The sequence below is a fragment of the Drosophila teissieri genome, chromosome 3R (genome assembly GCF_016746235.2).
Source record: "Drosophila teissieri strain GT53w chromosome 3R, Prin_Dtei_1.1, whole genome shotgun sequence".
In the NCBI taxonomy this organism is placed as follows: domain Eukaryota; kingdom Metazoa; phylum Arthropoda; class Insecta; order Diptera; family Drosophilidae; genus Drosophila; species Drosophila teissieri.
In genome coordinates this window covers 23,192,048-23,214,237 of record NC_053032.1, presented here as the reverse complement: position 1 = coordinate 23,214,237, position 22,190 = coordinate 23,192,048, and the positions used below count along the sequence as shown (strand labels likewise).

The following is a 22,190-nucleotide window of genomic DNA, read 5'->3' as shown; positions in this document are numbered from 1 at the left end:
GCTTTGTCTGAAAAAGGTAAACCTCAAATTCAAGAAGACCCATAAATTTCAAATGTTTTTGAGAAACTTTGTTTACCAAATTCCTACGCTTACACTCTATACTTCTGGTGGTATTATACGTAAGATGTAAACGGAGGAAAACATTAAATTCAATCAATTGAATACATAATAAAATTGATGAGCTATGATGTTTTATCTAACTACCATAAGCATTCCTTTGACCAATTGATTAATCGGTATTGGTTAGTGATACTTTGAAATTAGTCGAATCCAAGAGTTATTGCCAATGAAATCGCACTGGAAAATTAGAATTACCGACCAACTGCGTGTCTGGCCTCCTGCCACGACTGACATTCATCCGGCAGCGATCTCGCCGCTGAACCTGACCTATACGCGCCGTTCACACGCTGAGCGGACTGCGCTGGTCCGCCAGCAGCCATGGCATCAAATTGCAGCACTCCCAACGCAGAAAGCTTTGGGAAAGATTAGTTTTCAAATCATTCAACTCTCTATGACAGATCAAAATTGTTGAGTTTTAATTCCATTTCCACCGGGTTTCTGTACGAACCGTAGACCAAGAATGTTGGCACGAATAATTTGTACCTATTTGTTATGCGCTGCAGTATACAGTTTCAATATGTTGGAATACTACACAGCTGGCAAATTTAATCGGACGCCAGGCCCTGGCGATGAGATGTTCCACGTAAAACCCAAGTGAACCAATAAACCGCACCAGTAAGAGCTTATAAAGAATATATTCTTTTAATGAGGGATGATACTATTTGGTTACGGATCGTTTACGACTGCTTCTCCTTCCGCCTGGCCTGCAACACACTGCGCAGCATGTTGAAGGAACTGAGCACGGGCACCATGATGGGCAGGAAGAGTGGAATGTAGATGGCGTACTTCTGCTCGTCCGGGAAGTACAGCTGCGCCAGCAGACTGGCGTCGAAGAATCCCCGCTCCGAGGCCACAAATGCGCGCTTCGCCAGCACCGAAGCGTCCGCCAGTCGGTGCTCCAGAAGGGCAGCCTTGGCGGCCAAGATGTCGGCATAGGAATTTGTTATGGCGGCGCCCACCTCGTCGTCTATCACAATGTAGCTGATTTGATCTAAACGAGAGGAGGAAGCGGTTATTAAATTATATGGTCCAATTAAGTTGGTTATTAAACTTCTCAAGCAGTGCAGATTCAATAAAAATAACATCAAACGTATTTAAAAACTTATTGCGGAAATTGCAAATAATTTTTATCATCGATAAATGTTAATGGAAGATGAATAATAAAAGATTCGACTAATAGCTTTGAAGGGTATCTTGTTACAATCTTACCCAACAGTTTAATGAGGCTCTGCAGCGTGCTGCTTGCTGTGGATATGTGTCGAATGGCAGTGCGTCTTAGGTATGCCTCGTACTCCCAGCGACGTGGCTCCAGTTGCTCGATGTCCACCACCTTAACGCCCTCCATCTGAAGCTCGCTGCTGATGTCCAGCAGCTTGTGCAGCTGGTCCAGCATCACCTGCATGTTGTCCGTGGTGCTGACATGGTAGGCAATTGCCTGCTGATCGCTCATGGCCGCCAGACAGACATGCTCCGGCGGATTGGCAATGATGAAGCCACCCCAGGGCGGCGAAATAAAGGCATCCACGTCGTTCCGCGTCAGCCGCTGATCCTTGCTGTTGTAGATGTGCAGCGGTGCAATGTGGCAGGGTGGGATGTACACCACCAGGTTGATGGCCGGCTTGTCGGTGGTGCTGGCGCTCAGATTCTGGGCAATCGATGTGAGCAGATGAGGCAGAGCGGATTCCTGGAGGGCGTAGTGCCGCCCCAACTTGCTCTGGTCGCGCACCTGCTTGATATCCGCTTCGATGGCCACCCGATACTTCCACTGCGATCGCACCGTGTAGTTGGACACACCGGACACCTTTGCCAACCAGGGCTCAATATAAGCTGTAGGTAATGTCAATTAATGTCATGAGTAAACTAATAACTTTCTGTGTTTCTTTAATGCTTACTCTTCACAGCCATTGCGATGTTCCACTTGGCGTGGGTGAGTCTCGGTTTCGGATTCAGGACGGATACAATGACATCGTAGGCTGGTTGCGGAGCTTCCGACTTGGTTCCCATTCGCTCATCTGTACTTAAAATCTGATTGATGCGATACGTCTGCAGGATCTTGGCATGCAGGAGCTGGGCGATTTTGTTAGAAGCTAAAAGGTGTTCAAAAAGTATGATTAGTTTTCCATATCTTTAAAAAACTAGGGTAATATTCAATTGGCCCTCAATAATTTCATTTCTTGTATCTTTTTTAGAGAAACGAAATCATTTGAAAAACATTCGTTATCCTCGATAGTATAGTGGTTAGTATCCCCGCCTGTCACGCGGGAGACCGGGGTTCAATTCCCCGTCGGGGAGACGATAAAAGACGTATATTTTTTTTAAAATACTTTTTATGTGAATAATAAATTATCAGCCATAAAGATGTCCTATTTTTGATTTAATTGAACAATCGAAAATAATAACTTGAAAACAGAAAAAAGAAAATAACTATGGATAAAAAAAGAATATTTATCATTCTCCCCGACGGGGAATTGAACCCCGGTCTCCCGCGTGACAGGCGGGGATACTAACCACTATACTATCGAGGACCTTAAAATCGCACGACATAAAAAGTCAAGAAGCGTTTCCGCATCATTGCAATATACTCACGTGTATCACTTCGCATCAGGGCCGATCTTTCGGTGGTAAGCAGCAGCTCCTCCTGCAGTTTGGGCCACTCGATGAACATGAAGTCACCAACGCTCTGGACATTTTCCTCCAGCAGCAGCTTCTCTAGAGCAGCAGGCGTGTGTGCTTCCTGTGTCTTGGGCGTTGGAGATAGCTGCTTGAATTCCACAGACCAAGTTTCTAAAAGGGGAGGGAACGTAGCTTAGAAAAATGAATGGCTGAAGCTGCCTGCTGTACCCACCATTGTCGCTGAAGGCGCTCTGCAATTCAGCGATGAGCAACTGGCCACGAGTGGGCTGTTGTGTGTAGATGGCCACCTGCACAGCCGTTTTGATGGGGGTTTCACTCAGACTCAGAATTTCCGTCGACGGCAAATTGACTCTGCAATTTTAGCAATTAGGGATAATTTGAAAATCGCCGCTAGACATGATTGACTCACCTATAGACCGTGGTGGTGCGCCACCACATGGGCACGCCGATTCCAATGATGACCACAATAAATGCAACTGTGGCCCCGATCCGGAACTTATCTGTAAAGTTAAAGAGACGTGTTAGATTAGTTCCTGCTTTATCGCGGTTGTACACGCACTTCACACTTTATAACGTCAAAAAAAAATATAAAATGTTGTTTTGTGTTTTTAAAGACTTTATTTTGTAAATTAGTTTCTGTACAGTACAACGGTATGAATGTAAATAGTCCTTAAGGAGTAATTGTGCGCATGTTGTGGAACAGGATCACATGCTACTCCTTGTAGCTGCACGAAATAACAAAAACAGGTCCCTTTTCGAGGGGCGTGTTGCGCGACACGTATTTGGTGAACTTGGTGGTTCCCTCGCACCGGTATACTATGTTCAGGGCGTTGTCCACAGGCGTGATAGTGAGAAGAACGGAGTCGTCGTCTTCCTCGTCATCATAGTCCGATCGCCTTCCGTCCGCCGGTGCTTTCGCTGTGGGCATTTCGGCGTCGGGTGAGAGATATGTGATCACCGCTGCTCCTTCCGCCGCGTTCAGGTAGTAAACCAGGTCCAAAGTGTTCTCCTCGCTGGCCAAACCGTCGCCTAGCACTGTGTAGTTGCCGTGGGACCAGCGCTGCAGTTCCACGCTGCATGTTGGACTCTCGGCATCGGTGCCAGCCAAATCCAGATCGGTGAAATCTCGCAGCAAATCAAACATGGCGTGGCTACGGAACAGCTGCAGTAGTTCCAGGATAGTCCCTCTGGCCGTTGTCAAATCCAACACTTCGTAGTTGTGTGCGTTCGCGGGTCCCTGTCTGCGCCACTTTAGGGTATTTGAATCGGCCAGCAGCTGCGACCGGGCTAATTCGAATTTCTCTCGCTTGAAGAACTCGTATAAACAAATCTCAGAGTTTTCCTCGATCCGCTTTTGGATGCTTCGGCGGGTGGCCCCCTTCAGATACACGTTGTTCAGAAACAGGCCAAGCGGTGGCCTATTCAGACCATCGGGTTGCAGGTAATTCAGGCGGGGAAAGGCGCGCAGGGAGTCGGCCACGAAGGCCTCATTGGTCTCGCCGTGGAACCAGCCGTTTATAGTAAGTCGCGGGTAGTCAAATGTGGTCACCTCGCCCACTTGGTGGAAGGAGCGCGAGCCCACCTTGAAGAAGGCGAACTGGTTGTCTTTGGGAGCGATCTTTCGCTGCACAGGAAACTGTGGAAAGCACTGGTCATCGCTTCCGAAGATCTCCAGGCATCCGCCCTGCGCCTCCGTCCACTCCTCCGCTCCTTCCCACGGCGAAAGGTAGTAAATGAAGGCCACCTGCCGGTCCTTAAGCAGATCGTCGTGCACGAGCAGATAGTCGCCGCAGGTGTACATGCTGCAGGAGGCGGACACGTAGTCCAGCTTGAGGTTGGTAACCTTCTCCAGCCAGGGACGAACCTGTTTGCGCAGCACCTGCAGGAAGTTGGTCAGCAGTCGGCAAGCGGGCATGTTGGATAGATCGGTGCTCTGGTAGAACTCATACAGGTCCATCTGTTTGCGCGACCACTGCACATTCTGGATGATTTCGGCGACCAGCGCCTGGCTTTGGCCCTTTTCCAGCATGCCGGGCAGAAGGCATATTTGAAAGGGATCCGAGAAGACCTGTGCCCCGGTTTGCGTCTCCTTGGTCCCTTGGCTCTTCTCCTCCGTCCAGGCTGTCTGGAGCCACTTGGTAAGTTCTGGTTGCTGATACGCCTCGTTCAGGAGCACTTCCTTCGATTCCAGGCTGTCGCCTAGGCGCAGGAGCTTCCTCTGCGGCTCGCCCACCTGGTCCGCGGATTCCTCCTGCTCTGCACGGCCATCTGCAAGGGCAACATAGTGAATGGGTTGGCATTAAGCGGGGCAAACAGGGGCATACCTTAAACTTTAATTTGGCTGTTTTTCACGCACACCAGCACTCACACACGCGTTATCAAAGGTAAAGAGCACCGATGTGCCGGCACACCTCGCTTTATCGTTTTGGGGCGGATTTCTCACTGTTTCCACTTACCTTCATCCTTGTCTTTTCTCCGGGGCTTAACTGGACTGGAGGTCGAGGTTTCCATGATTCTGTGAGTCAAATTTTTGGGTAAAAACGTGAATCTTTGCCAGGGAAAATAAAAAATTTGGCTTGTGCAGCTAGAGATGGTCGCTGGAAAATATCGGTTGCCCCGTGCTAGTGGTGGAATGTTGGCTTCTTTCACGTGGTATCGAATACGTAGCTAAAGTTAAGTAGCTAAAAACAATTCGAATAACTTTATAACCATGAAAAGGGACATTTTATCAAAATTCATAAGCATTTAAGAGTAACCTTAAGAGTAATCTTCAGCATTATCATTCTGGTTACTAAAAACCATTATCTGTTTATAGAAGGCATCACTGATGGTGCGTGATTTTCGTGTGCTTCTTCGTCTCCTCACGCCCCCATCCCTAACCAATTAGTAACGAACAATTGCTCGATCGGCTCCACGTAAATAAAGTTTAGATCGCAGCTTTGTTAATTGCTTATCGCGGTGACAAGTAAAGTGAATCGTTTATGGCTGTACACCTTCGAAACGGACGTGGACATAGCCGGTAACTAATAACTGAAAGATAAAACCTAGTTGGGGTGGCAAAGAAATTCCAATTGGAGCAGCCCAATGCCGTGGAATGACCTTGGAAGAGGCGGAGCCACCAATCAGCCCCCCATGTTATAAACAAAAACACCTCTGTGGAATGTTCATTACGATTTCGTATAAATAAATATGAGCTATGAGTGTGTGCGTGCTAGGGCCAAACAGCTGATTCCGCCTAGCTGCCACCTGATTTTTGGGGCTGGGGGTGGGGCTGTGGTATTCTGTATGCTCGCGATGATCTCATTGTCTTGGAATCGGAGCAAAAGCTAAATCAATATGACATGTGTTTTTCTGCTCCTGTAGCTACCTAGTGTTGGAGGATACGGAGGAGCAATGGGCAAGGATCAGCACTTGCTGGAGGCTTCGCGAGGCGGCGACATCAAGACGGTGGACAAACTGCTGGAGCACTCGAGCAAACGCCATGGCCCGCTGTCCAGGTGAGTCATCAACAGCACCTGTTATAATACCAGTCAATTTACTACAAAACTTCTTTGCAGCTTTCGGCGAAGTCCCAGCATCAACTGCCAGGACATGAATGGCTATACCTCACTGCATCACGCCTGTCTAAATGGGCATAGCAACATTGTAAGGCTTCTACTCTCCCACAACGCGCTATTGGATGTGCCTGATATACGTGGCTCGACGCCCTTATTTCTGGCCGCCTGGGCTGGACACCAGGACATTGTCAAGATGCTGCTAATGCACTCGCCCACGGGAGCGAATCCGAATGCCCAGACCATCGAAAACGAGACGCCGCTGCACTCAGGCGCCCAACATGGCCACAATGCCGTGGTGGCCATTCTTCTCTCCTACGGCGCCGATCCCGCCATACGCAACAATAGCTTTCAAACGGCTCTCGATTTGGCAGCACAATTTGGCCGCCTTCAGGTGGTTCAGACCTTGCTGCGCGTTGATCCCGACCTCATATTGCCGTATAAACGTTTGGAGGACGACGAGGATGAGCTGTTGGGCTGCTCGCCCATAAAGCACATCTTTACGCACACCTGCCTGCACCTGGCCAGTCGGAACGGGCACAAGAAGGTGGTCGAAACACTGCTGGCGGCCGGCGTCGATGTCAACATACTCACCAACGCTGGAAGCGCACTTCACGAGGCGGCTCTCTGTGGCAAAAAGTCCGTTGTGGTCACCCTGCTTAAGGCCGGAATCTACGTGCACGCCACCGATGGAAACGGACGCACAGCCCTGGACATACTCTCCGATTATCCACCACATGTGACCTACGACATTGTGGGCGCCATAAACGGTGCGTATAATTAATTTCTGAGGTAGAAGAAAGACAAAAGAGGGCCTAACCTACATTTACTGGCTGCATTTGCTTATCTTTACTGATATCTAAAGTTAATATAGCTCTTCAAAAACCATTGTAGCCATTCCCCCATTTCAAAATATATGTTTATTCAATTTGTAATAAATTTCCAAATGCCAAAGTTGTAATTCAAAAAGTTACACCTTATTTATTGAAGGCAGGGCAATTAAGATTAAATTATTTTATTGCTAATATAAACCTATAAATATATTCTTGAAGTTATATTTAGTAATTGCAGACAGTAGTTAATTGATAACGACTTCAACTCCACTTATTAGAGCCATGCCATGTTGACCGGTCTTTAATAGTGCCTTTACACCCACGATCTTTTGCAGAGTTCACCCAAGCGGCGAGGGAACATCGGAAGCCTCTTGTCGTAGAGAACGGCACACAATCGCTGCCGAAGCGGCTGTACGAGAAGAACTCGCAGCGACAGAAGGTGCCGCCCAGGCAGAGGAAGTAAGCCCAGCAACTCCATGCACTGCGACATTGATACACACACACACCCACATATCTGCTGACCCTAATTAACTTAGCCCGCAGCTCATATCATTTGGAAAGCGCACTCATACCCGCTCGCACTCGTACCCACTCTCATGTCCACGCCCACTAGCCCTAGCACTCATCAGAATCAGCTTCAGAATCGGTTGTGCGTCTCTTCAATTAACTGGTCTGGTCTCGTTTGGTTTCTTTTCCATAACCACCTACTCACACCCCACCATGTAGAAAGCAAGATCATCAAGCCAACGGACTTTCGCACTCTTTAAGCTCACTGGACGTTTTCGCTAAGGCGCCGGAGAATTACCTGGAAATGAAGCCCATCATACAGCAGAAGTCCTGCGACACCTTGAACGACATTCGGACGAATGGCGGCAGTCTGTGGTCCAGCTATAAGCCGGTGTACAAACAACCCATTCTGCCCAGCTTTCGTGTGGACAGCGGCATTTCCAATGGATCGGTTCCCTCGAGATCGTACGAGTACATAAATCTCTTGAGGAACGGCTCCAACAGCGATGATAACTCCACCAGTACCAGTAGCAACTGTACGTAGTGTACTTTTACAAATTTCAATCGAATTTATACGTATATAAGAACATGATCTATAGTATCCAATGAGTCAGCCAAATAAACATCTGGTTTTGTGTCCATTTACAGCTGCGGTGCGTCAACAAGCAGTGGCTTCGTATGTGGAGATGAAGCTGCCTTCCCCGCCAGTTCCTAAACCACGCACTCGAATTAATGGCGAATACAACGACTATGCAAATCTGGTGCCAATAGAAGAAAACATCTGCGTGGCAGCTGTGGATAACAACAATAATACAAATGGTAACGGTGGCAAATTGCGCTTAGTTCGCCATTCGCCCACGCCGGATTATCCACCACCCACGGTCACCGAGGCGGAACGCACGATCTTCAACTTCATGCAGCCGGCTACTCTGCGCAAAAACAGTTTGCTGGAACCGGTGGATTCACCTCGAACCACTAACTCAGTGAGCTCTGACCAGGTGGAGGAATACGTGGCCGATATCCCCTTTGCTGGACTATTTAAAGGATCCACTTTAAACTTGTCCTCGGATGTGGTGGATGGAATTGGTGCTGTGCCGGGAGAAAGGGAGTATCTCCAATCACCCAGCATGGTGAGGTCGGCCCACGCCCAAAACCACAGACGCAGCCTATCCAAGCAACGATACTCAGCACTGGGCGAAGACTTCAGCGCCTCGCGAGTGTGGGCCGAAATCGATACCATTTTCGAGAACATTGGCAACGAAGTGTTCACAGTAGAGCAGGAGGTCGAGGAGCTTAAAGAAGATTCTTCCAGCTTGTCCTTGGATGATTCGCAGTCCCTACACATACGAGATCCGGCGGAATTGCTATTGGGCAGAAAACAGAGCTCCGCCTCCAATTGGTGCCACTCACCATACACACTGATCTATGGCGAAATTCGCTATTCTCTGTTTGTGAGTATGATTTGCCACACCACTTCACTTATATACTTTAAACTTATTTATTATTTGCAGTATCTTGGCTCAACGGTCATTCGAAAACTGCAAGGAACCCTTTCAACGCGCAAATCCATCCAGAAGCTGAAGATCGATGAGAACATGAAGTCGGCGGCGAGTGTTAGTGATTTCAGTTTGCTGGAGAACTGCACCACCTCCACAAAGTACCTAAAGGCGGCCAACCTCCAGACGCGTCTTAATGTGGACATTGCTGTATCCTGCGTCGGCGTCAAGTTCATAGATCACGAGAAAAAGGTTAGCATATTTTAATTCCTTGATATTTATCAAAGATTCTATATCTGTGTCAACTTGCTTTTAGACTGCCATCTGTTGCCATGATATTGAGAACATAAACTGTGTTTGCCAGGACTCGGAGGACTTGCGCTACTTTGCATACATAACCAAAGAACAGGACCTGCACTACTGTCATGTCTTCATGGTGGATAGCTTGGTTCGTACTTATAGCTTGGTGAATCTCTGCACCTGCTAACGACTTATTAATTCACAGGAGCTGGCTAAGGAAATCATCATGACACTGGGACAGGCCTTTGAGGTAGCCTACCAGCTCGCTCTGAGCAGACAGGGCACTGCCCCCAACCAAGAGTGCTAAGCTCAAGCCATGGAAGTGCCACAACTGCCACCGAGCGTGGTTTTTAATTATTTATTTCATTGCATTTCACACGAAAAGTTTTTTTATTCATTTGCTAGTCGTTGATGCCATCTCCATGCTGGCTTTGTTTCACATAAGGCAGCTCACATGTTAAGTATTTTGAAAGTTTTTTAAATAAATTTTCAACATTGCTTTTTAAATTCTTTTTCTTTGAATTGGCTAAAAAAACAAGAGAGAACGCTATAGTCATTTTCTCGACTATCAGATACCCGTTATTCAGCTGACAATCAACATTTTTTATGGAATATCGCTGAAAATTGCCAAAACTAACCGGCAGATTAACTAATCTCCAGCTAAACTAACCGGCAGATAAACTAACCCCCAGTTAAACTAACCGGCAGGTAAACTAACCCCCAGTTAAACTAACCGACAAATAAACTAACCCCCAGGTAAACTAACCGGCGAATAAACTAACCCCCAGTTAAACTAACAAACAGATAAACTAACCCTAGATAATCTATCCCCCAGACAAACTAACCACCAAAGAAACTAACCTCCAGATCGACTGGACTATTGATGGTCGAAAACGCATCCTTCTACCTGTTGCCTACTTTTCAACGAATCTAGTATACCCTTTTACTCTAAAAGGAACGGGTATAAATTGCTAACATTTGAATTCAGCGGTAAATTTGTATTTTTTAGTGAATTTATCGAAGATCGATAACAGGTTTTGTGTAGTTAGATAATAACGTCTGGTAACACTACGAGTTCATCTTTAAAAAAAACGTACAGATTGAATATCATTGGCATTTAATTTTGCGTCGTTTTACACTAAAATCTAAAAGATCCAGCTAGAAATGGAATTAAATACTGGTAAATACTCAGTGAAAGGCATATGCTTGCTAGTACCTACATCGTTTCCACCCTATTACTGAAGATTATCCCCCAAACGATGTCGGCGTCTTGGCGCCGAACGATCAGGAAAATGAGGACGCCAATCGGAGGAAGGATGATACAGGCGCACCAAAGACTCCAGTGGCTAGAAAATCGCGACGAGCGGTCCTCAAGCGAATGAACGCCACTTCGGAAAAGGATTCGCCGACGCATCCTGATCCTCCGAAGACACCGGGCACTCCCGGCCATCTTCACCAAGCCACCGAAACTCCGAGACGCAGTTGCCGAAAAAGTGTGCGTCCAGCAATCGACTACGATGATATTATAGTGCGATCCGCCAAGAAGGCTATTGCCGAAGTACTCTTAGCCGATCCCGAGGACGAGGAGCCTTCCGTCCAGAAGTGGACCGCCGCGGAGGTGGGAAGGAATTCGCGCAAACGCGGCCGCAAGTCCAAGCGCATGGCTGCCAAGAAGCAGAAAACAGAGCTCATAATTTCAGAGGATAAGGAGGAGCAGGACACGGAGTTGGAGGTCCCACAGAAAAAGTTGGATACGCCGCAGGGTGTCAAAGAAACTGCTGAGGATCAGGCAGACATAGTAGAGGAAGTGGCACTATCCATAAAGAAGTCTTCTTCTTCCAAAACAGCAGATCAAGAACACGCAGAAGATGGAAAGAACATTGTAGAGAAACCACTGTCCATGAAAAAGTATTCTAAGGCGTCCAAAAATCGAGATCAACAACGGGCAGCTAACACCAAGAAGCAAAAGGAAGATGAAGCAGACATTGATGAACTGGGCTTATGCCCACTGGATATGGACAGCCAGGAGGAAAGTGACGCGGAGGCTGTTCAAGATGAAGCCCAAACGAGTCCAGTCGATGAGGATGGTCAAAAACATAAAGAGAGAGATGAACAAGCTGATGAAGCAACAAAACCAGCTGCGCTTGATAAAGACAAAGAAGTAGCTGCAGCTAAAGATCAATTAGAAAAAGCAGTAGATGACAAACTTTTTGTAGAGGAAGAAATGCCCTCACTATTGATGGAAAGTGAGGGCCTGGATGAACCGAGCCACTCGCCTCTTAATACCACATACGATGCAGAAGACAAGAAGGATTCGGATAGAAGCGTTATTTTGGTTGTCAGTCCGGACAAGCAGCCGGAAGCGAGCACCTCCGTCCTCGATGCCAGTGTTATACTGGTCGCTACTTCTGATATGGAGCCTGTAGCTTGCGCTCCAAATCCCGCAATTCCGGATAAGAAGCCAACCATTAAGGTGGTGCTCACAACTTTAGATGATCAGGACGAAACCCTTTTGGATCTGGGTGATCTAGCTACGACAAATGTATCAAAGTCGAAAGGCTATCGATTCCCCACGCCCTATAAGGCAAAGCCAATGTTTAAGTTTACAGGAACAGAGGAGACAGTTTCTAATGATCCCAAGGCTACAGAAGAAGAACCGAAGTACAAACGCAAACGTTCCAAGTCGACCACCCATTGGAACGACACTATGTCACGAACTGTATCATTTCAAAGTCCCGTTGAAGTTGCCATTGTCGAGGACATTGATAAGCGCTGGAAGGAACTTCAAAAGAGTAGTAAGTTCTGTACAATAGATATCCTTAGCCCTTTCTAAACGTACAGTTCCAGATGTCAATAACCGCCGTAGGCGCTCAAAGTCATTGGACGAAAACCGCTGCAAAGTGAGCAGGATCCCCAAGCCCAATAGAGGTATATATAGAAAAATAAATAAATTCTGGTTATGTTTATAAACATTTGTTTCCTCCTCAGGTGTTATACCAGTGAACAAAACCATCACACCCAGCAAGGTGAATAAACGCACCAAGATGCCCAATTTTGCAGCCATGCATGAGAGGCAGTTTGCGAAGATGGAGAGCTTGCTGGACCACGTCGAACGCAAGGCGGAACGCGCCAAGGTGCTAACGAATTCTGTACAGAAGCCGATACAAGGATCGACGGCAAAGAAACTGCAGAGCTCCACATCTGTCGAGGATCGGGCTCGTTCAAAGGCGGTGAAGAAGATCGACATGACCGCCGATCGAACCATGGTAATGGATCATCCGTCCGATAAGGTGAACTCATCACGGTTGCCTTTGAAGACCACCGCTCCCGCTCCCAACGTAGCTCCGAAGCCAGCTTTTAATCTGACCACCTCTACGGTGAAGACATTCAATGTAGCTCCAAAGCCAGCTTTCAATCTGTCCACCTCCACGGTGAAGACATTCAACGCCACGTTTTCCAGCAGAACTGGCGATTCGCACGATAACAAGCTGGCTGAACGACGCCAACGGCACATTGACATGTTCAAGGGTAGGACAACTAAGGACCAGAAGGAGAAAGCTGAGTTTATCCGCGGGGTACGCCTCAATCGACGTTTTGAGCTCCAAATGCAGCACCGTCGACACCTAGAGGAGGATTAGATTCTTAAGTTTATTCGTTAATTTTACTATTTACTACTTATGCTTACCCTTATATATTTGCTTTAACGTGTCAGTTTTGTCGGGAATTCGTCGAAAAACATTTTAAGTTTTGCTGGTTTCAATAAAGTTGTTTTCCTTTTTCATATTTCGTACTTGCCAAAATCTTTTTATTCAAACTTGAATTGAGAACGTTGCCCAACACTGGCGGCATGAAATTCGTCAACGCAGCAGGCTTCGTTGTTTGTTTCCGATACATTCCGCATTTTTTGGCAACCATAAGTTCGAAAGACTTAAATTACACATCACTCGCCAGTTCTTTTGTTAATTTTTTTTTAATTTGAGTTATCTTTTATTCAAATTGAGAAAACTTTAACTACTACGTTTTATATACACCAATCGGAATCAGTTGGCATTCCAGTTCGAATAACGGCACTATTCGCGTTTTACAGATTTTTCCTTCGTTTCTCGTTCTTTAATATTTTTTTTTTTGCATCTCTCTCTCGCTTATATTTTTCTTTGCCTCACTTCCTTTTCCGCGCACAAACAAAAAGCGGAGCCGCAAAATGTGTGACGCATCAAATCCAGCGAAGCCGTGGCAGCTTTCCGGTCTGGTGTACGGCAATGGGATCCCGGCGCTTTGCCTGCTGCACCAGGAGATTGAGCACTTCTACAGCTACATCCAATCCACGCCAACGGAGTTCTGTCTGCGGGCGGAAGCAGTGCGTCGCATCGAGGACGTGGTGCTTACCATTTGGCCAGGCGCATGCGTGGATGTTTTTGGTTCTTTTCGGACGGGACTAAACCTGCCGGGCTCGGACATCGACCTGGTGGTATACAATGGTTACTACTGGAACCCCAGGCTGCTGCATGAGCTTCAAAACGAACTTGTCAGCCAAGGCGTAACCGATCCGGACAGCGTTAGCGTTCTCGACAAGGCTTCCGTGCCCGTGGTCAAGTTCACAGAGCGCATTTCCCGCATCAGGTTCGATGTGACCTTCAACGCCGCAGCATCGGGCGTGCAGGCCGCCGAGCTGATCAAGGACTTTATCCGGCAGTTTCCCGAGCTGCCCAAGCTGGTCATGGTGCTCAAACAGTTCCTAAGCCTTCAGGGATTCAACGAGGTGTACAGCTCCGGCGGAGTCTCGTCCTACGCACTCACACTAATGGTTATCAGCTTTCTGCAGCAGCAGGCGCGTACCAACAAGCGATACAGCCCACACAATAAGCTGGCCCTGCTGCTCATCCAGTTTCTAGATTACTACGGCCGCAAGTTTGACTTCTTCAAGTACGGAATATCGGTTCTCGGCGAAGGTGGTTGCGTGGAGAAGGAGCGACTTCGCTCCACGCTGGGCGAGAACAACTGGCAGTCGGTGCTCAGCATAGAGGATCCAGTGACCCCAACCAACGACATTGGTAGGAGCTCGTATGGAGCGCTCCACGTGATGCAGGGTTTCGAGGCAGCATTCGTAAAGCTCTCAAAGCTGGTGGACTCTGACTCATCCAAGATCGTCGGCCCCATACTGGCCAACATTGTGGAGGTGCCGCAGTCCATAGTCAACTACCGGGCTTGGGTGCACTACAACTTCCAGCACCTTTCGGCACCGGGATTGTCTCGACCCGATTCCCTTGGACAACCATCGCTCTCGGGCTCCGCTTCCACTTCCGCCTCCGAGGATGAGCGCTCAGGCGGACAGGTGACTGTTGGATTCCGCCGGTGTGGGGATGGTCCTCCCCAGAACATGGACTTAGATGCCACCTTGGCAAACCTTAAGTTGAACTAAGTATGGTACGCTCATACCACCGGTGATTTAACTTTTAGAAACTAGTTATAACATTTCATTCGCATAGTATTATGCTCGGCATATGAAAACCCAAAAAAAAAAAAATTTATAGACTACGTTCGCCTCTTTTTATTTATTGTCTAACAATTGTTTTTTGATACATAACGACACCTGCCATGTATTTTAGTAATTACCTAAATAGCAAAGCACGAAAAGCCGAATTGTACAAGAGACGTATTCCTATTATTAGAATAGACAATAAGACCCTTATTCATAAAACATGTAATTTTTATCTGTGCTAAATAGTTTAACAAATATTTCAAGCGACTCTCACGTGCAAAACAAGAATGTATTGTAGAATATTTAATAAAAGAAGTGTCGTAAAATCAGCGATGTTATTAATATTAACTTTTTACAATAAAGTTAATGCCAATTAGAAAAGTAACAGTTTTGGATAGATTGGAATCAGTGACTTCATTATGGTGATTGTGATTTTCGCATCACTGCCGGCTCTGCCGCTGATGGTGGCAACCCTGGCCGCTGTCACTTGCTTTTTGGTCCAGGCGTGTTGTGTAAACGCTGGCCCCTATTTCAGAAACCCAAATTCCGGAGCAAACTCTTCGGGATTGTACACATCTGGATAAACGATTTAACCTAGGACATGCTCAACCTCCTGCGACGACGCCCGGCGCCAGTGCCCCTCATCCGGGCCGCGTTTAGCGCCCCGCTGCACACAACGGAAAACCGGCCGGGTTACATAGTGCTGTAAGTACGGAAGTTACCTGGATGCGGAATGTGGAGTCACTAAAGCTATCACTGCAGGGTACCAGAGATCGGCGAGGAGGGACCGCTGGGCGAGGGCGTGCTCAAGCCGGACGGATTGCCCGCCTTCAGTGACATCACCATCGAGATGTGCCTCGGCGCCATTGGCCAGCAGGCGTCGGCGGTGGAGAACTCGGTGAAGGCGCTGGAGAGCGATCTGCATAGTGGCAAGCAGCTAAATGCCGCCAGCATCTTTCAGGAGCTGGACACCGTGACGGGTCCACTGGAGACGACGTGGGGAGTGGCCAAAGCTTTGTACCTGGGCAACTCCACCCTGATTCCCACCAAATCCTACATGAACATCCATGAACGGGCGCGAAATGCACGGGCCGCGAAGTTCTGCAACCAGACGGTGTATAAGGCGCTCAAGGATGCGTCATCCGAATCCGGTCCGGATGAGCAGAGGATGCGACAGAAGTTCCTGCTCGAGGGCAAGCTGAACGGGCTCACGCTAGACAAAGATAAGCAGGATGGACTGAAGGAGCTGCTTACCCATTTGGGTCGAGAGAGGGCCAGCTTTAAGAACAAGGTGAACATGGCGGTGCACTCGTTTGGACAGGTTATTACGGACTTCAATCTTGTAAGGGATTTTCCGCCTTCCCTTCTTGAGGCAACAGCCCGCGATCCTGGACAGCCTCTGACGGGTCCCTGGAAGATAACCCTTCAGCCTCAAGTGGTCGATGGTTTTCTAAAACACTGCCCAGAGCGACTGCAGCGTTGGAACGTCTGGAGGGCCAGTGTGCTGAAGGCATCCTCGCAGCAGGAAAAATCCCTGGAGAACAGCACACACCTCGAAAAAATTCGCGGATTGCGCAAGCGACAGGCGAATCTGTTGGGCTACGAAAGCTTTGCTGACATGTCCATGCAGACCAAGATGGTGGGCAGTGTTGATAACCTCAAGCAGATCTTTGCCAAGCTACTAAAGTTTGCCGGCCCTGCTCAAAGTGTGGAGCTGGACCAACTGCAGAGCTTCGCTCAGGACAGCGGCTGTGAATACAAGCTAGAAGCCTACGACGTTGCCTACTGGCGCCGCAAACAACTGGTGGCGGAGCACGGTCTCCAAGAGCAGAAGCTCCGCGAGTTTTTCCCACTGCCCCGCGTCTTGTCCGGAATGTTTGCGCTGAGCGAAAAGCTCTTCGGCATCCAAATAGTTGAGCAGCCCAATGCAGAGGTGTGGCATCCGGCAGTTAAATTCTATGATGTGTTCGATGCTGATTCCGTCAATAGCTCCACCCCGGTGGGTGGTTTCTATGTAGACTGCTACTCCAAGGAGCACAAGTTCGGCAGGAACAACGGTTGGATGGTGGGCATAAGGAACAGCAACAAATCTGCCGGTCTTACGCCTCTCTGCGCACTGATCTTCAACTTTTCGGAGCCACAAAGTCCGGATGCCAAGCCACCACTCCTTGGATACGATGATCTGCAGATGCTGTTTAAGACTTTCGGAAGCGGACTCCAGCACCTGCTCACCCAGGCGGGCTACAGCGATTTGGCGGGACTGTCTAACATTGAATGGGATGCCTCGCAAGTGTCCGGTCATGTGATGAGCAACTTCCTCGACGATCCCACAGTGATTCGTAGCCTTTCCGGGCATTTCAGCAGCGGTGAGCCATTGGAGGCTGAGCTCTCCCAGAAAATGCGACTGCTGAAGACCCAGTTGGCTGGCTATAATCTGTGCCAGGACCTCTACCTGGCAGATCTCGACGTGGAGCTGCACCGCTCGAATGCCTTTTGGCTGGAGGTGGTTCGCAAGCTGTGGCCGGTTTACCAATGCATGCCGCTGGACAAGAAGGACGCTCACCCGTGCTCCCTGACCGACATATTTGCCGGAGATTGGGCGGCCGCCCAGTTCAGTCACTTGTATTCCCGCCTAATAGCCGCCGATATTTCGAGCAGCTTTGCAGAGCAGCGAAGCGGGGAGAACTACGCGGTCGTTGGCCGGCGCTACAAGCAGACCTTCCTCAGCTCCGGCGGATCTGTGCCCACGGCGGAAGTGTTCCGTCGCTTCCAGGGTCGCGACCCGTCGGGCGAGGCACTCCTGAAGTCCCTGGACATATTCGCACCCTCCCAGACCACAGATAACAACTGAGGGTAGTGCTCTGACCCGCTTAAACGTTATCTATTGTGTGTAGTCAACTAATGCTGATCGATGGCAGCATGGGGTGCTCGACTTGTTCGACTGGCAACCTTAGGGGAAAGTAATCGTTGGAGAATTGAAATTATTTTAAAATAGGTTTGAAATCTATTCTGTTAAATATTTTTTAATTGGTCAGGATCTACATGTACTTATTTAAAGAAAGTATATTCGTAATTGAATAACCTATCCAGGAAACTGAAAACCAATGATTGATAAAAGCTTTCCATCAATTTTCGCAGTGTAACTATTAAAACAAGAATTCTGTACTTTACGCCTCTACGATTTATTAGTCGGCAGTTCGATCTACACCCTAATTGGCAGCCGGATTATGTGATAGCGATCGCGTGAGTCAGGCGGGATCTTATCGCAGGTGTGCAGGTGGTGTCGCCAGGCGGCATCGCGAGTTTCCCCAGTTAAACACACACATTGTTGCTTTATTTAAATAATACTTTAATAATAAATTGCATAAATTTATAACATTTAACATATTCTCTCGCTTCCTTCTCGGCTCTCTCGATTCGGTTCGATATATTTATATACACAACAAAGGCGAAATATGCATTCTGCGGAAGGGAAAAGACATCTAGTGGTTTGGATAGAAAACGAGGATTAGGAGCTATCATTTGTCTTGGCCATCTTCTGGGAAGCCACTAGAATGGGGGAACCGGTAGTCAGGAAGAAATAATCAAAGTACATTTCGACGCAGGGGTATGGATCGAACTTGGTTAGTTTACAGGAATTAATTTATATAAATATATATATATGCACTAGATCGAAGTGTGGTACTACTATATGCGTATGTGCTGCTCCGAAATCAGTCGGAGCGTGTCCCGCTGTGGTGTGTTAGTTGTGTGGAGGCTGGATATCTGAAAACTTTAGAATATTCGCTAAGGCTGCTATGTGTGGTAGTGGCTGCAGTTGCTTCCATGGCTGCTCCGCTGGCTACTGCTGTCTAGTTAGTATATATTCGGACAGCCCTCGAAGTTCTGAGCCGCCTTGGCCTCCCAGTACGTGTTCTTGAAAACGTGCACATATTCCTCGCTTCCCTCCTCCTTTTCGCGCTTGAACCACATGGGCTCATAGGCTGGATACGGCCTACCCTCTGCGGCTGCCTCCTCCGCCTCGTTTTCCCGCCGGCGTCGTTCTGTGCGCTGCTTGTCCTCCAGGCGCAATTTCTCCTTGTTCGACTCATCCCAGTCTCCCTGCTCCATCAGCCTTTGGTCGGGACGCAGGCGTGAGTCTGTCGGCGCCACGCCCTCCTCCTCTTCGTTGAGCTGGCAGGCTAGTGTGGTGAAGTGGTAAAACTTGTCCGAATCAGGAGGAGCAGGACGACGGCGCCAGGCCAGCTTAAACTCGCCGGTGGTATAGGTTGGACTGCTCGCCGATCCCGATGTACTGAGCACTGGGGCAATCTCGATCTTCATGTCCCACGTACCGCGCAGCACCCACTTTACCTCGTTGTCTTTGTTCATCACCACGCCTTTCACGCTCCGCTGCACATCGCGACTGAAGTACGAGTAGGGTATAAAGTTCAGGACGCATTTGTGCCCCTCTGCCGCCTGCGATCCACGGATTTCCATTTCGCCATGCTGGTCCACCCAGAGTTTGCCCACAATGATGTTGTTCACCGTTGTGGTCACCTTGCGCCACGCATAGCGCCTGCCGCTGTTCGGAAATTGCACATAGACGCCGCCCAAGGGATTGATCTGTGGCGAAATGAATGCATTATTAGGTTATCAGATTACCTTAGACTGTAACCCCAATCCTAGGAGTCCCTTGCTTATACACCGATACTCACTTGAACGTACTTGCCGCGGAACTTGCTGGTCATGGAGAACTCCTGCCAGCACGTCCAGTTCTTGCTCTCACAATGGAGTGCCGCCACCGGTGGATGGTGAGACACCTGCTCGGCCAGGCACCGCCAACCGTAGTCATCCATCCGGTCACACTCGTAAGTCTCTCCCAGCAACGGATTGAAGGGTTTGCCCGTGCGGTTTGTGGTCGTGGCATAGGCGGACACGGTGAAGGCGGCTATGTAGGCCAGTTGTTCGCACTCGTCCTGACAGGTGGCCGCATAGTCGAGTATCTCCGTGTACTCGTAGTCCTCCACCAGGCGCTGCAGCATGGACAGCGGCTCGTTGAAGTTGATGGGCATTGGAATTTTGGACAGATCCTTGCCAATGCAATTCTTCATAATGCCCCACAGGCTGATGGGGTGGTTCGGTTTATCTGGTACACGGTCGCGTCGCTTCTTGATCAGATCCGGATTCCAGTTGCGTCCGTAGATAGAGTCGGTGCTTTGCTTGGCCGGCAAAGCCTTGTCCACGTCGTCATCGTCGCCCTGACCTCCGGATGCTACTCGCGGCGCACTCACCAAGCAGACCTGCTGCACCGTTTGCACGGTGCGCTTTTGCTCGTCACTCTCCGAGGAACTGCCCTCCAAATGACCCTCCACCTGGTCCTCGCTACTACTGCGGCGCTTGTTCATCTTTAAGATAAACGTACCCCGCTCTCGATCCGGAGACTCAGGGGAGCGACCACTGCCTGAATAGCCGTGCTCTTCGGCGTCGAAGAACTCCATCTCCTCGTCTGAGGTCACCAATGAGCCGGCAGTACCGGCGCCCGAGCTGGATGGCACCGGCTTGTTCTGGCGCACCAGTACGGCGGCCTGCTCCATCTGCGACTGCTGCTTTGCCATCTGCTCGATTATCTCCTCCAGCCGCTGACGCTGCTCGCGCTCGTGGTGTAGCATCTTGGACCACTTGTGGCCTTGGGCCTCTGCCGTGTGCAGGTAGTCGTTGCTGGCGTTAATCATCGCATTGGAGGTTATCCGAAAGAGGGTGGCCCTCTCGTTGACGATCTTCGTGCGGCTGGCCAGCGACTCTTCCTCGTTCGTCTCCAGATCGTTGAGGGCGCGTTGTAGGGCAGCGCCGTGCTTGGTGATCAGGTCGTAGCAGGTGCGCATGTTCTCCAGCCGGTCGGTGAGATCCCGGACCACCGAGCTGATCTCCTGGCTGGGCACCACATGCGCCGATTCCGTCTCCTCTTCCTCCTCGCATTCGATGGCCCGGATTGCCTTGGCCTTGGCCAGCTCAAGGGCGGTGACCCACGACTGGCGCTCCACCTCGTTGCCGGCCTTGATGTGGAACGTCTGGGTGCCGCCGTTCGAGATTACGAACGTGCACGAATCAACCGTGTGGATAAGGGCTCCGTGCAGCGATATGGTGCCCCGGCACGTGTGGTTAATCTCCGACTGGTTGCGGTAGTAGCTCAGCACGCCGTTTGAGAGCACAAACCAACGCCGCTGGTACCCCTTGATGTAGTTGGTCCACTTTAGCAGCCAGCCCTTCATCTCCGGCTGGCCCTTGTCGGCCAGCGCATTGCCAGCGGCGTCCGTCATATTGGCGTCCGGTTCCGGTATCCGTGCGTAATCCTCCGGCCGGATGAAGCACTTGCTTCGAGACTGCGAATAGCGCCACGTACGATGACTGGCGATTGGTCGGATTGATTCCGTTCCGCAACTCCGACTTGAAATTCGAATGCTATTGGTTATTGGACGGCGACGGCTGATTGCTGGCCAGTGGCTAGCATCGCACAGTGTGCACTTGGCCTCCGGAACACCAGCGAGATTCCGATTACGTTACGGTCGCGAGTCCGCCGCGAGTTCACTGCAAATTTCGTGTCGTTTCGCTTCTAATTTTCCTGCAGAAAATAAAGAAACTGTGGAAGTTCAGTGCGCGTCTGTGTGCGTGTGTGTTCCGTGTGTGTGCTGGCGCAGCTGCAGGTGTGTGCGTGCCAGTGTTACCAGATGGTTGGTTGCCTTTCCTCCTACACATATCGATGGGCGATAGGCAGCGGACAATATGCATCCCGGATATCGATAAAGACCGATCTTAAAATATCTTTTTTGAACTTTCTACCGTTAGGAAGTTTAATAAATATTGAAAAATATATTTATATATATTATTTTCAGATCGATAAATTAAAGTTAACTGTTATAATCCTTCTTTGTAAGTCACTTTACGTACCTAACTACCATATAATTAATCAAGGTATATTTCGTTAATCTTAATTTTGTAGTAAATTAAAAAAAGTTAAATTTATCATAAATCTAGTCACCATTTAATTATGTGTGTACCCAAAGGTGACTCATGACCAACAGTAAAACAGATTGCGCTCGAAACTGGATTACACATTTTTATTTATAAATATGTGGTCTGATAAATAGCAAAAAATACAAGTGTTCAAGGTGTGAACTTTTGGGCCGCGGCCTCGGCAGTCGGTGCTCCATGTGCCGGATCACTTCTTGTACTCCGCCCAAGAGTAGCGAAAGGAGCGGATCATGTGGATAAGGCTGCAAATACAAAT

General features: G+C 48.8%; 6 protein-coding genes and 2 non-coding genes across 11 annotated transcripts; 5 read left to right on the top strand and 3 right to left on the bottom strand.

Moving 5' to 3' along the window:
* Positions 1-736: 736 nt before the first annotated feature.
* Positions 737-5,370, bottom strand: LOC122620027 (prolyl 3-hydroxylase sudestada1). 2 transcript variants are annotated; one of them, XM_043797296.1, is made up of 7 exons: positions 5,211-5,366; positions 3,164-3,254; positions 2,966-3,105; positions 2,707-2,904; positions 2,013-2,207; positions 1,330-1,947; positions 737-1,111 (listed from the first exon to the last, which is right to left on the bottom strand). In XM_043797296.1, the coding sequence occupies exons 1-7, from the start codon at positions 5,263-5,265 to the stop codon at positions 798-800; spliced, it is 1,611 nt and encodes a 536-aa protein (XP_043653231.1). In that variant the 5' UTR covers positions 5,266-5,366; the 3' UTR covers positions 737-797. The 2 variants fall into 2 exon arrangements, with proteins under 2 accessions (XP_043653231.1, XP_043653232.1); XM_043797297.1 differs by lacking the exons at positions 737-1,111; positions 1,330-1,947; positions 2,013-2,207; ... (1 more) ...; positions 2,966-3,105; positions 3,164-3,254 and adding an exon at positions 3,350-5,022 and having other exon boundaries at positions 5,211-5,370.
* Positions 2,341-2,412, top strand: Trnad-guc. Its single transcript has one exon. It is a non-coding gene; the product is annotated as a tRNA-Asp (tRNA).
* On the bottom strand, positions 2,574-2,645 carry Trnad-guc. The gene has a single exon. It is a non-coding gene; the product is annotated as a tRNA-Asp (tRNA).
* Positions 3,387-9,951, top strand: LOC122620026 (ankyrin repeat and sterile alpha motif domain-containing protein 1B). Of its 3 annotated transcripts, none has more exons than XM_043797294.1 (9): positions 3,387-3,405; positions 6,118-6,251; positions 6,312-7,078; positions 7,477-7,600; positions 7,868-8,184; positions 8,297-9,099; positions 9,160-9,396; positions 9,461-9,592; positions 9,650-9,951. In XM_043797294.1, exons 2-9 carry the CDS (start codon positions 6,148-6,150, stop codon positions 9,749-9,751), a joined length of 2,586 nt encoding a protein of 861 aa, XP_043653229.1. In that variant the 5' UTR covers positions 3,387-3,405; positions 6,118-6,147; the 3' UTR covers positions 9,752-9,951. The 3 variants fall into 3 exon arrangements, with proteins under 3 accessions (XP_043653229.1, XP_043653230.1, XP_043653228.1); XM_043797295.1 differs by lacking the exon at positions 3,387-3,405 and adding an exon at positions 5,634-5,773 and having other exon boundaries at positions 7,910-8,184; XM_043797293.1 differs by lacking the exon at positions 3,387-3,405 and adding an exon at positions 5,634-5,773.
* Positions 9,952-10,478: 527 nt separating this feature from the next.
* LOC122619126 (titin homolog) lies at positions 10,479-13,234 on the top strand. Its single transcript, XM_043795865.1, has 4 exons — positions 10,479-10,624; positions 10,689-12,239; positions 12,292-12,372; positions 12,433-13,234. Exons 1-4 carry the CDS (start codon positions 10,609-10,611, stop codon positions 13,080-13,082), a joined length of 2,298 nt encoding a protein of 765 aa, XP_043651800.1. The 5' UTR covers positions 10,479-10,608; the 3' UTR covers positions 13,083-13,234.
* Positions 13,235-13,337: 103 nt separating this feature from the next.
* On the top strand, positions 13,338-15,249 carry LOC122619127 (inactive non-canonical poly(A) RNA polymerase protein Trf4-2). Its single transcript, XM_043795867.1, has one exon. It carries the CDS (start codon positions 13,646-13,648, stop codon positions 14,861-14,863), a length of 1,218 nt encoding a protein of 405 aa, XP_043651802.1. The 5' UTR covers positions 13,338-13,645; the 3' UTR covers positions 14,864-15,249.
* A 142-nt stretch (positions 15,250-15,391) lies between these two features.
* Positions 15,392-18,306, top strand: LOC122619583 (oligopeptidase A). The gene is made up of 2 exons (XM_043796603.1): positions 15,392-15,628; positions 15,686-18,306. Exons 1-2 carry the CDS (start codon positions 15,525-15,527, stop codon positions 17,772-17,774), a joined length of 2,193 nt encoding a protein of 730 aa, XP_043652538.1. The 5' UTR covers positions 15,392-15,524; the 3' UTR covers positions 17,775-18,306.
* On the bottom strand, positions 18,252-21,596 carry LOC122619582 (oxysterol-binding protein 1). The gene is made up of 2 exons (XM_043796602.1): positions 19,621-21,596; positions 18,252-19,528 (listed from the first exon to the last, which is right to left on the bottom strand). Exons 1-2 carry the CDS (start codon positions 21,220-21,222, stop codon positions 18,779-18,781), a joined length of 2,352 nt encoding a protein of 783 aa, XP_043652537.1. The 5' UTR covers positions 21,223-21,596; the 3' UTR covers positions 18,252-18,778.
* Positions 21,597-22,190: the final 594 nt, after the last annotated feature.